The 14731-nt window shown below is 31.8% G+C and overlaps 1 protein-coding gene across 1 annotated transcript in view; it reads right to left on the reverse strand.

Moving 5' to 3' along the window:
* Positions 1-1697: 1697 nt before the first annotated feature.
* Positions 1698-14731, reverse strand: part of LOC107583398 (bone morphogenetic protein 1-like) — a 45537-nt gene continuing 32503 nt past the window's right edge. Inside the window, exons 14-20 of the mRNA XM_016269597.1 lie at positions 5264-5427; positions 4981-5161; positions 4521-4646; positions 3652-3779; positions 3322-3535; positions 2994-3244; positions 1698-2880 (exon numbers count right to left, since the gene is read on the reverse strand). Of these exons, the coding sequence (XP_016125083.1) occupies positions 2746-2880; positions 2994-3244; positions 3322-3535; positions 3652-3779; positions 4521-4646; positions 4981-5161; positions 5264-5427 (1199 nt within the window). The 3' untranslated portion in view covers positions 1698-2745. The remainder of the gene's footprint in view (positions 2881-2993; positions 3245-3321; positions 3536-3651; positions 3780-4520; positions 4647-4980; positions 5162-5263; positions 5428-14731) is intronic.

Consider the following 14731-nt stretch of genomic DNA (forward strand, 5'->3'; position numbering starts at 1 on the left):
TATTACGGTGTAGGGCTGTCAAAAAAAAATTGAATTTAAAATATTCGTCGATTTTTCAAATAAAAATCCACATTCTGCAATTTTAGGTGTGCGTCAGGCAGCCTTATCAGTGGCGCACGAAATGCGACGACGATATAAGTGTCATTGCATTTTAATGCTTTTGTTAGCCTATCAATTTGAACCCACTAGATGCGGCGCTGCTACGTTGTTCATTCAAAATATTGCAGAAAAAGAGAACAATCAATGCGGGGAAGAGGTTGTTTACGTCAAAACCGAAACCAAGCCGTTCACACAGAGCGCATATTTATCGCATTTTCTAGAGGGACATCACCGTTGCACAGCACAAGAGAGCTGCATGTTTAGAAAGCCATGTAAAATCAATGTAAGTTCAACTTTTAAAAAACATGTCTCAAGACTTTATGGCGGTTTTCCCCATCCCACTGCATCTCATGTTTTTAAATGAAGAAAGTACTCTTTGTGATTGGTTTTCGGTCCTTTGTATTAAACTATACATGCATGCATAATGCTCTTTTGTTTCTAATTGTTTAAGCAATTTTATTAATTATATATGGTTTATAAACATTATTTTAAACATTATGCACTTTTTTTCAAAGATAGTCGTGTTATTTTATTATGCTTTGAAGAAACGTGCATAATATTTTGCTCGATGCGCCCTCTTGTGGCCTCAAGAGAGAAGCCAAAAGCTTTTTTTCCCCCTAACTGAAATTATGCCTTTTAAATTCGAATATAATTCGAATATTGATCATATTTAAGTAAGAAATTTGAATTTAGTTTTTCAGCCATTTTGACAGCCCTATTACTGTGCTTGATTGTATTGATCCAACAATACAGACGAGCTGAAGGCTCAATAGTGCCTCAGCAGTGCCACAGGCTGATCGCTTCCATGCCACACCTCACTGATGCTGGAGTTTGTGCTAAAGGAGCCCCGGCCAAGTATTGAGTGCATAAATGAACAGACTTTAAAGAACTTTGAATTTAAAATATTAGTCGATTTTTCAAATAAAAATCCACATTCTGCAATTTTAGGTGTGTGTCAGGCAGCCTTATCAGTGGCGCACGAAATGCGACGACGATATAAGTGTCATTGCATTTTAATGTAAGCTCTAATCATCAAAATAAAAATAAATTAAAAAAAACATTTTAAATGTTTTACTTTACATATAAATTAATCTAGAAGACTTTAAAGAACTTGAATTTTTTTTCTTTTTTTTATTGATCTTAGGAAATATTCTAATATTTTGACATACTGGATTTTTGACCGAGTAGAGCTGTAAGCTCTAATCATCAAAATAAAAAAAATTAAAAAAAAAACATTTTAAATGTTTTACTTTACATATAAATTAATCTAGAATATATGAAAGTTTCACTTTTTGAAATAAGTTACAAAAAAATTTACATTTTCACGATATTCAAATTTTTTGAGATGCACCTGTATATATAAAAGAAAAGCAAAAAAGCAAGTCTAAAAAAGTGAGTTTTAAGAGAGGATTGAAATGCGACGACGATATAAGTGTCATTGCATTTTAATGTAAGCTCTAATCATCAAAATAAAAATAAATTAAAAAAAACATTTTAAATGTTTTACTTTACATATAAATTAATCTAGAATATATGAAAGTTTCACTTTTTGAAATAAGTTACAAAAAAATTTACATTTTCACGATATTCAAATTTTTTGAGATGCACCTGTATATATAAAAGAAAAGCAAAAAAGCAAGTCTAAAAAAGTGAGTTTTAAGAGAGGATTGAAAGACATTTTAAGATTTGACATGTCTAGTATGGTTATGCTGATAAGCTATGGAAAGCTAGGAAACAAAAACATTAACAAATCATAAACAAACTAATTTGTTGTTAGCCAGGTTGGCACACTACTACACATTGGACTATAATAGGTTAAAGTTTCAGGACTACCATAAACTAATCATTACAAACACGTCGTTACGAAAGACCAAGATTTCTGATAAAGTTTGTTCCGTGTACACATATACCACTCAATCCTAGCTCATTTTATACACAGTCAAAAGAACGATAAAATAAATGTCATCTCATATGTTTATTAGTCGCATTAACATTTTTGTCTTACAGCTCATTGCTTCAGGTGGACAATTTCATGTCATATAATTTAAGTCTAGTAGTCTGAATAATCATGTACAACTCTCATGTAAGAAATAGTGCTAGAATTGCTTTTTACAAAAGATACAATCCTTGTAATTATCATTGAATGATATTTTATATATTTCCAAACTCAATTACCACCAACTAGATGTGTGGCAATAAAGAATTATGATTGTGCATTTCATTATTTCATTTTATAATAAAAGAATCATCTAAAAGTCTTTTAGATTCTAGCCTTTGAGTAACTGAAGAGATCTCTAGGAGGCGAAAGTGCATCAGAGACACGTTGAATCTAATTTATCCTTCCTCCTTGACTTGCAGTCAACAAAGCTCTTCATGCTGATAATATCTGCCACTCAGATGTTCCATTTCCTATTGAGTTTTCAATGGATCCTTTGAAATACGACAAGACAAATTATGTTGCCATATCCCTACATCAAGCTTGTCCTCCCAGCTTTTTGAAGGGGTTTGGTACCACTATGTCGTCTTCTTTGCAGTCTGGAGGAGAGGGAACATGGGGCCTCGGGTGGCATCACTAACACAGGTGCGCAGGAGGTATTAGAGGCCCCTGGCTGCTATGTTCTCCAGAGCGCTTCTGTCATGATGAACTCACTTACTAGTGTGCAAGGTGTCCTGGAACTTGGTGCTTGTGTACCGAACATGGAAACCTTTCTTGTTGATGGTGTCATCTGAGTGAAATTTGATGACAATGGCATCACCAGCTGAGTAGATTTCCTCTGGCGGCTATAAATGATCAAATTATTGAGACATATAATTTGTTGTACTGTAAAATGTATAGACATTTTTAAGCATAATGATTGCTTATGTTTAACAAAGATCTTAAGTTTTTGCTTTACCCCAGACCCACAGTAACGTCCCAGCCTGGGCGCTTTGACATCAGCGCCATCAAACAGCTCCACGTAATCATAGCCGCAGTCAGCTTCCTCCTCAGTCTCAAAGGTGTGGAAGATGAGCTCCACCCCGTAGCCCTTCTCCGCTGAGATCACCCACTGGCAGTCTGAAGCTCCGGGATAGTTGTTGTCACCAAACTGTGCGTGGGAATACAGATCCTTGGTCTTTATCTCTGCCTTCAGACTACCGCCACACTCTGAGAACAAGAGTGATTATCGTTAACTGAAATCAAATGTTCATTATGGAGAACCTCAGGACCACACAAAAAAATACCTGCTGAATGAGAGGCCTTAAAACCCCTCTTCTGTACCGAGTTATCTGAGAAGAACCGCAGGAACATGCTATTGCCACTGGAAATGACAGGCGATGGCTTTTTACTCCCACAGAAGCGACCAAAACTGGTTGCTCTGCCATTTGGGCCATCATATATCTCCAAGTGGTCATAAGCACACCCTTCATGAGCCTCCATGTCTATCTCCTCAAAAGCCTGTGAATAGAGAGAATGCAATTTGAGCTGGTGGATTGGTTTTAACCATTGCTTTGATTACCAGTGTATGCTCTATCTTTAACCCCTCATTTTGTCTGGCTGAATGATGCAATTACCAGTTTAATGCGGTGGCCTGGGGTGGTGGATAGGGTCCATGTGCAGGCCTTCTTGCTGGGGTATTTATCTGGCCAGTTTGGACTTGTGATGATACTGGAAACACTGGTAATTACCTGATCACAGCCCACTAAAAGCACAAATCCAAGATAAAAATGATTGTTGGGAATCCAGAATTAGGATTGCTGTAAAGATTAAGACACATTAAAAAATATATTTTCTATAAGCTTATGTCTTATTTTCATAATTCTAAATCTAAATCTAAATGAAATACATATAAAATATTTCATGAGATTCCTATGGATTCATTTTACAATGCCTTTATGGCCTATTTGGATCTTTTAGCCTTTTCTTTACCTGGATAATAGAGGGTCAAAAGAGGTACAGACACCACCTTGCAAATTTCATTAAAAATATCTTAATTTGTGTTTTGAAGATTAACCAAAGTTTTAATGGGTTTGGGACAGCATGAGGGTGAGCAAACGGTGACATTTACTTATTTTGGGGTAAAAATATCCCTTTCAAATTCAGGTTTAATGAGTTTACAAAAAGCAAAAAGAAGTGTTTTTGTGCACTCAGGGCAGGGCAGCCTTGGAGCAATAACGAAACTGCACTTTGCAAAAAAAAAAGAATAAATAAATAAAATGTTTACCTCTGTATCAGTATCTATATCACTTCAAAAAGAATACAGAGCTTTGAAGTATTTAATTTTGACATTTTGTGTTAAAATGCAAATGAATGCCTTCACAAAACATCAATGTGTGTTAGATTTACGAAATAATTGTTTTCTTACCCTTCTAATCAGTTTATTTCACACATGACAAATATTTTCCAATACAGGAATGATTGGTAATGTGATGTGAAGCCAAACCTTCTTTGCAGTCATGTTTATTGCTGTGCAACACAAAGCCGCTCCGACACTGACAGCTGTAGCTCCCAAACGTGTTCACACACTCATGCTGGCAACCTCCATTCTCCCTAGAACACTCATCCATGTCTGCCAGAGAAAAAGAAGAAGTACATTATTATTTAGTCTGCTGATTGACACAATATGCCCAACTGCATATATAACAGTCAAACGGAAGTCTACAACATTCATACATGCTATTAAAGGAACCTTGACAGTTCTGCACATCCCCACAGACTTACATTGTATGTGAATTACTGTAAATGTGATTTTTGTTGGACAGAATGACATTACTTTCTAAACTTACTTGTATTGAACCCAGGATTCTGTCAGAAAAAAAAGTCAAGTCTGTCTGAAACATATGAATATTGTTCATTAGCTGATTATCGGCAAGTTGCAAAGGACAATCGCAGGTCATTCTCACCAGAAAAGAACTGAGCTTTGAAGCCTCTCTTGGACACAGTGTTGTCTGATTTGAACTCAACGCGCATACTGTTGAGTTGGGACGTGATCGCCTCTGGTTTCTCTGTGCCACAGAATTTCCCATGAAGCTTTGCATCTGTGGACAGGCCGCTGTGTACTTCAACGTAATCATATTTACAAACCTGCGAACAGAGGAGCTCATTACATTGTCACTGTGGTCAAAAGATTTTTTGGTCTTGGCAACCTTGTTACAAGTCACACAGTCTCCAGCATAGTCTGCTTACATCGTTCCCTTCGATCTCAAAAGCATCGAAAAGCAGAGTGATGCGGTACTGCACTGGGGCAATGAGCTGCCACACACAGTTCTTGTTAGGTGGGTATTCCTGCGGCCATCCTGGACTAGTGAAGGAGCCATTGAGTTTGGAGATGAATCCACCACAGGCAGCTGCTGGGATCAGATGGAGGAGCCATTATTATGCTGCTGTCTTGACTGCCAAGCCAACAAGCAAAGAGACTCAAATAACAGAAATCTTCTCGTTTTCAGCAAAAAAAATCTTCTAAGATCTAAAGAAAACTGAATACAAGCATCGTAAACACTTTATGGCTTTGAATGGCAAATTCCATGTAATGCAGAAAAGTTTGCTTGGTTTAATATGAGCAGCGCTGAACCAAGATGTCTTTTAGAACTCCATACTCCTAGAAGGAGTCAAGTGTCTTTGTTGTTATCTTTGCCAAGAAAATCAATCACAACAGAGAGCTCCTAACATTGAGAGGAGAGATCTCTCTCTCTAATTTCTGTGTGTGCTGGTTTTCATGTGAGGTATATTCAAGCACTGTTTGCAGAATCAATAGTCCTTCTTTGATTGATTATCACACATGCACCAGAAAAAAATTAGACATGGATTGACCAAAATTCCAAGGGTTATGCATCCAACTGAATAAAACACATTTTTCATTATATATATATAATTTTTTTTGAACTAACGAAAAATGTTGCGTTTTATTCTGTTGGATGCATAAGCCTTGGAATTTTGGTTCATTTCATATTAAAGTGCCTGTATCATTTCATATTAACGTGTGAATGAAACTACGAGCATGCGTGTCAGATCAGTGTCACGTTCAACAGCGGAAGCTCTTATAGTAATAGCAGTTAAATAACCTAATACCCCAGCTGCTGTGATGTCTGATGTGAAGAACAGAAGAAAAAAAGAGGAAATCAATAACTTTTGTAGCTTTAAAGATTCTTCTATATTTCATTTTTAAGTTTAAATTTATAGTGTTTGATAACTTTATTCAATTTCTGTACATTTCCTACTTGCTGAAGGCCACAGGTAAATGCAAACCACCTCAGATGATGCCAACCCTGAAACATCATAAACTACCAAATTTTGCTACAAGTTTGATTGCAACATATAATCATTGCTGTTAAGTGTTCATGGTCTGTTTGATCACGTCATTAACTGAATTTTACCATACATTTCTGCCATATGTACATCAATTTGACAGTCCCCACTGACTGTATGCTTTGGATCATGAGCTGTTCCAAGCCTTCTCCATACTTTTTTCTTCCCGTCATTCTGGTACAGGTTGACCTTAATTTCAGCCGTCCAAAGAGTGCTTTTCCAGAAGTGATCTGTGTTTTTTGGCAAAGTCTAATCTGGCCTTGTTTGCACCTTGTGGTGAACCTTCTGTGTTTGCTCTCGTGAAGTCTTCTCTTGATTGTAGACTTTGACAGTGACATGCCTACCTCCTGGAGAGTGTTTTTCTCTTGGCTGGATGTTGTGAAAGGGTTTTTCTTTACCATGGAGAGGATCCTCCGATCATCCACCACTGTTGTCCTCCGTGGACGTCCAGGCCTTTTTTGCCAAGCTCTCTCGTGCGTTCTTTTTTTCCCCATAGTCTTATGTTGTTTCTTATTGATTGTTCAGACAGAGAGGTGCCACAAGTAACATTTCCATTATGACCCTTTTCTCTGCTTTCACACTCGGATTGAGAAACATGACAACTGTGCGTATGACTACCTGGAACTGCGAGATGGTGATTCCGAGAACAGCCCTATACTGTTTTTAGTTGTGTTTTTAGCAGTTGCTGGGGTGTTCTGGGTGCTTGATTACTTGCTCAAGTCAAGAGAGCCCTTCTGGAATTCTTTATAAATATGAAGTAAATAAATATGCCTAAATCCCTCATTTCTCATAAGCCGCATAATTTCTACCATTTGTGTCCGTAACACAAACTGAGGTGAACTCACTCCAGTCACACATGCTCAAATTTCCAGAACAATTAAAAAACAATCTACAATCAAATTCTAACAAACTCATATAATGAGAATTGCATTGCCAATCATAAAACTCTCAAAGGCTGATTGGAGAACAGTGAATGAAATAGCAGCAACTCTGCTTAACTGGAACATAACTAAGCTTTCACACTCTGGTTTTCCTGATTGTTTATGGTTATTAAAAGGCAACTTCAGGTCTGATTCCACAGTTTGTTCCTTTATAATTTAGAAACACATAAGGAAATTCAATATATGACATATATTGCCCTATATCAAGAGTCATATTGTCATATATTACCTATAAGGTGAGATGTCATTTTCATTATCTGAATGGATGAAGATAACTTTGCAACATAAAATCCATGTCAATATAATATGTAGAGGTCGGCTGAAATCCATGCCAATAGTTTTTCTCAGGTTGCGTCCAATGCTGGAGCGGCTGGGAAGGTCTGCTGTTATTACACAGTGTGAGAGCGGCCTCTAGATGCGGAAATCATTGACACGTTGTGTTGTTTGTTTTGACACGTGAGGCTGCCTGCTGCAAAGTGTGGGAAACTTCAGACACGGATTTTAATGCAACTGACAGAAAATCCTGCCACGCCACAGAGCCCCATTTGCATAGTTTTCCATTCATTTGCATTATATTTGTCCCAAATCATTGTTAATGTACATAATGACTTCACCCTAGGCTGTAAAATTGTGCAATGAATTGTTTGTCTTTCTGTGGCTCTAATAAAATATGCTTCATTTAGAGAGCTATAATATAGATTGCACTTTCTTTTTTCCGTTTTTGCTAATTTGTTCATTCTTGAAGTAAATTTTTGTCAATTTGGTGATTAAATAAACTGTTTTAGACCACTGCTTGAATTGAACACGACGCGTCCGGTGTGTGTGCGATACCTGCAAGTTGACCTAGATGCAGTGCTGCGCTTTTGCCCAGTGTGTGACTGCCATATTTAGTTATTTTGATTAGATAAACATCAGGTGTTCTAAAATAAAAGCAAATAAAGTGTGAGAGTATACATACAATATCCATATGTACTGTATGTCATTTCAATGTTATGGCCTGTGTTTAGATATTTAAAGATGGCCATCTTTAAACATGGCTGTTGAAATGAAATGGTAATATACGTATATGGCTATACAAGTATTGTTCCTCGTTGGAGTGTGTTCATTTCAACATTTACTATTGCGAATACATTTTTTAAATTTTAAAGTTAACATTAATTAATAAACTATGAACAAACTTTAATGATCAATATAATAATTCATATTAATATTTTTTATTCAATAACAAAGTTTAGATAAGCATTAATATATGCAACTGTATTAAACCAACTTCTATAAACATACGGAATTGTTTGTATATATGTCTTTTTTTTTTTAAATACATGCCTATCTTTTGTATCTTTGATTTACTTATACGATATCAACATGCACTGACAGTTTTTAGCATGATACATATTTTTATGGGCTATATATGTTAATGAATGAAATTGCTTTTTGAGTACATGTTCTTAAATTTAAAATATGCATGTGTTAATGTATGCATAAATATCTCTGTAATATGTACATATAGTACACATTTGCATATGGGAAGGCCTGAGAATAACAGGTAGAACATGATCTCACATTCTGCTTCAGCCATTATGATTAATAAATACAACTGGATACCACAGTTTACCCTTCCTGCAGCAATATGTTATCATAATCAGCCTATTAGAATGATTTCTGAAGGATTGTGTAACACTGAAGACTGCGGTTATGCTGCTAAAAATGCAGCTTTGCCATCACAACACAAATAAATTACATTTTAAAATATATACAAAAATAAACAGTTCTTTTAAATTGCAATAATATTTCTGAATTGTGTGTATAACAGACTTGTGTATGGATTAACTGGTTCTCGCCATGAATATAGCCATAGATGCTGGAATGGCGTTAAGAAGAAAATAAACAAACATTGTATTTTTGATTAAATAAATGCAGCCTGGGTGAGCATAAGAGACTTAAAATTATTTTTAAAAAACTTTAATGCATCCAAACTTTTGACTGGTAGTGTCCAAGAATAATAGCTTTAGATTACTGCTTAAATGTGAGGTAGATATAACTAGGGTATTCTGTGTGGTTTTTTAGCGCATTCGTTTACTTGAACAGGTTTTGGTATCACCTGCGCAGCTGCGCCGGTCCGGGGTCAGCTCGTATCCAGGGTCGCAGCCGCAGTGGTAGCTGCCCAGGGTGTTGACACAGCGCTGCTCACAGTGACCGTTATCAGGTTTGGAGCATTCGTCAATCTCTGCATTACAAGCAAAACTCAAGATCAGAAGGTCACAAAGGAGGCAAAGCAGTCAATATATAATTCAGGAGTGTCACCTTTGAAGAAATTAGCTGCAAACCCAGCTTTGTTCACCGAACCGTCAGATACAAACTTCATCCACAGCTGGTTGGAGCTGCTCTTGATATCGTCTGGCTTTGCGTAGCCACAGAAGTGACCCAGTAGAGGGCTGTTCTCGGAATCGCCATCTCGCAGTTCCAGGTAGTCATACGCACAGTTGTCATGTTTCTCGATCTGAGTGTGAAAGCAGAGAAAAGGGTCATGATAGAAATGTTACTTGTGGCACCTCTCTGCCCGAAAATTCAATAAGAATGCTTCACTGTCAGTACTGCTAATCAGCACTTGTGATGCCATGACAAGAAGCTGAAGCCACAATAAATCACAGGCATTTCATCGATTTGTGTGTTCTGCTCTGCAATGACTAACATTTCATGACATTTCCGAATTCACTTCTCCCTTTCTCTTCCCATCATTAAATGCTCTCTCTACACATTCCTCTACAATAACACTTCATTCAATAACGCTCAAAAGTGTTTGCAGTGTGCTTTAAACCTTAAAAGTATATATTTTTTTAAATGTACTTGCAGATAATATTAATGAAATGAAAGTGTACTTAAAGGGAGTACACTTTGATTGCTGTATTTCATAACTCACATTTTTTGTGTACATTTTAAACCATTGTTTTCATAATCATTTAGCCATGCGTAAATAAAGCACACTTATTTTGACTAACATGCTAAAGTACATGTAAAGTACTTGATTATAAGTCTAACTACTGTGATATTTGATATTAAATTTAAAGTTAAAATATCATATACATTAAATTGCGACTTCGTTATTACAAATTTGTCATTTAAATATTTAAAAAAAACAACAGAAATTGAGGTAGGAAGTACACTTTAACCATATTTCAAAAACAATAGAATTATGAAATTAAATATAAATACATCTTTATATTTAATTTCATAATTCTATTGTTTTTGAAATATAGTTAGAAAGTGTACTTTCTACCTCAATTGCTGTTAATAATTCCAACTAAAAAACGTCCTACTTAAAAAGCACTCGAAGTTTGAGCTCATTTCATTTAATATCAAGCTAAATTATAATACATTTTGATTAACTGCAATTAACATGCAATTAGTTATCCAGAAACTACATTGTTTGCACTTAAGTATATATCATTTCCAAGTACTAGTTTTAACAGGAATAAATTACATTCTTAAATATACTCAAATAGTAAGCAGTTATTTTAAATAGTAAAAATATTTCACAATATTACTGCTTTTGCTGTATTTTGGATCAAATAAAAGCAGGCTTGGTATGCAGAAGATAATAATTTTTCTTCTTTTAAACATTAAAATTTTGCCGTCCAAAAACTTTTGACTGGCATAACATAACATAACATAACATAACATAACATAACATAACATAACATAACATAACATAACATAACATAACATAACATAACATAACATAACATAACATAACATAACATAACATAACATAACATAACATAACATAACATAACATAACATAACATAACATAACATAACATAACATAACATAACATAACATAACATAACATAACATAACATAACATAACATAACATAACATAACATAACATAACATAACATAACATAACATAACATAACATAACATAACATAACATAACATAACATAACATAACATAACATAACATAACATAACATAACATAACATAACATAACATAACATAACATAACATAACATAACATAACATAACATAACATAACATAACATAACATAACATAACATAACATAACATAACATAACATAACATAACATAACATAACATAACATAACATAACATAACATAACATAACATAACATAACATAACATAACATAACATAACATAACATAACATAACATAACATAACATAACATAACATAACATAACATAACATAACATAACATAACATAACATAACATAACATAACATAACATAACATAACATAACATAACATAACATAACATAACATAACATAACATAACATAACATAACATAACATAACATAACATAACATAACATAACATAACATAACATAACATAACATAACATAACATAACATAACATAACATAACATAACATAACATAACATAACATAACATAACATAACATAACATAACATAACATAACATAACATAACATAACATAACATAACATAACATAACATAACATAACATAACATAACATAACATAACATAACATAACATAACATAACATAACATAACATAACATAACATAACATAACATAACATAACATAACATAACATAACATAACATAACATAACATAACATAACATAACATAACATAACATAACATAACATAACATAACATAACATAACATAACATAACATAACATAACATAACATAACATAACATAACATAACATAACATAACATAACATAACATAACATAACATAACATAACATAACATAACATAACATAACATAACATAACATAACATAACATAACATAACATAACATAACATAACATAACATAACATAACATAACATAACATAACATAACATAACATAACATAACATAACATAACATAACATAACATAACATAACATAACATAACATAACATAACATAACATAACATAACATAACATAACATAACATAACATAACATAACATAACATAACATAACATAACATAACATAACATAACATAACATAACATAACATAACATAACATAACATAACATAACATAACATAACATAACATAACATAACATAACATAACATAACATAACATAACATAACATAACATAACATAACATAACATAACATAACATAACATAACATAACATAACATAACATAACATAACATAACATAACATAACATAACATAACATAACATAACATAACATAACATAACATAACATAACATAACATAACATAACATAACATAACATAACATAACATAACATAACATAACATAACATAACATAACATAACATAACATAACATAACATAACATAACATAACATAACATAACATAACATAACATAACATAACATAACATAACATAACATAACATAACATAACATAACATAACATAACATAACATAACATAACATAACATAACATAACATAACATAACATAACATAACATAACATAACATAACATAACATAACATAACATAACATAACATAACATAACATAACATAACATAACATAACATAACATAACATAACATAACATAACATAACATAACATAACATAACATAACATAACATAACATAACATAACATAACATAACATAACATAACATAACATAACATAACATAACATAACATAACATAACATAACATAACATAACATAACATAACATAACATAACATAACATAACATAACATAACATAACATAACATAACATAACATAACATAACATAACATAACATAACATAACATAACATAACATAACATAACATAACATAACATAACATAACATAACATAACATAACATAACATAACATAACATAACATAACATAACATAACATAACATAACATAACATAACATAACATAACATAACATAACATAACATAACATAACATAACATAACATAACATAACATAACATAACATAACATAACATAACATAACATAACATAACATAACATAACATAACATAACATAACATAACATAACATAACATAACATAACATAACATAACATAACATAACATAACATAACATAACATAACATAACATAACATAACATAACATAACATAACATAACATAACATAACATAACATAACATAACATAACATAACATAACATAACATAACATAACATAACATAACATAACATAACATAACATAACATAACATAACATAACATAACATAACATAACATAACATAACATAACATAACATAACATAACATAACATAACATAACATAACATAACATAACATAACATAACATAACATAACATAACATAACATAACATAACATAACATAACATAACATAACATAACATAACATAACATAACATAACATAACATAACATAACATAACATAACATAACATAACATAACATAACATAACATAACATAACATAACATAACATAACATAACATAACATAACATAACATAACATAACATAACATAACATAACATAACATAACATAACATAACATAACATAACATAACATAACATAACATAACATAACATAACATAACATAACATAACATAACATAACATAACATAACATAACATAACATAACATAACATAACATAACATAACATAACATAACATAACATAACATAACATAACATAACATAACATAACATAACATAACATAACATAACATAACATAACATAACATAACATAACATAACATAACATAACATAACATAACATAACATAACATAACATAACATAACATAACATAACATAACATAACATAACATAACATAACATAACATAACATAACATAACATAACATAACATAACATAACATAACATAACATAACATAACATAACATAACATAACATAACATAACATAACATAACATAACATAACATAACATAACATAACATAACATAACATAACATAACATAACATAACATAACATAACATAACATAACATAACATAACATAACATAACATAACATAACATAACATAACATAACATAACATAACATAACATAACATAACATAACATAACATAACATAACATAACATAACATAACATAACATAACATAACATAACATAACATAACATAACATAACATAACATAACATAACATAACATAACATAACATAACATAACATAACATAACATAACATAACATAACATAACATAACATAACATAACATAACATAACATAACATAACATAACATAACATAACATAACATAACATAACATAACATAACATAACATAACATAACATAACATAACATAACATAACATAACATAACATAACATAACATAACATAACATAACATAACATAACATAACATAACATAACATAACATAACATAACATAACATAACATAACATAACATAACATAACATAACATAACATAACATAACATAACATAACATAACATAACATAACATAACATAACATAACATAA

This window comes from Sinocyclocheilus grahami, unplaced genomic scaffold (assembly GCF_001515645.1).
Source record: "Sinocyclocheilus grahami isolate Dianchi unplaced genomic scaffold, SAMN03320097.WGS_v1.1 scaffold53.1, whole genome shotgun sequence".
NCBI lineage: Eukaryota > Metazoa > Chordata > Actinopteri > Cypriniformes > Cyprinidae > Sinocyclocheilus > Sinocyclocheilus grahami.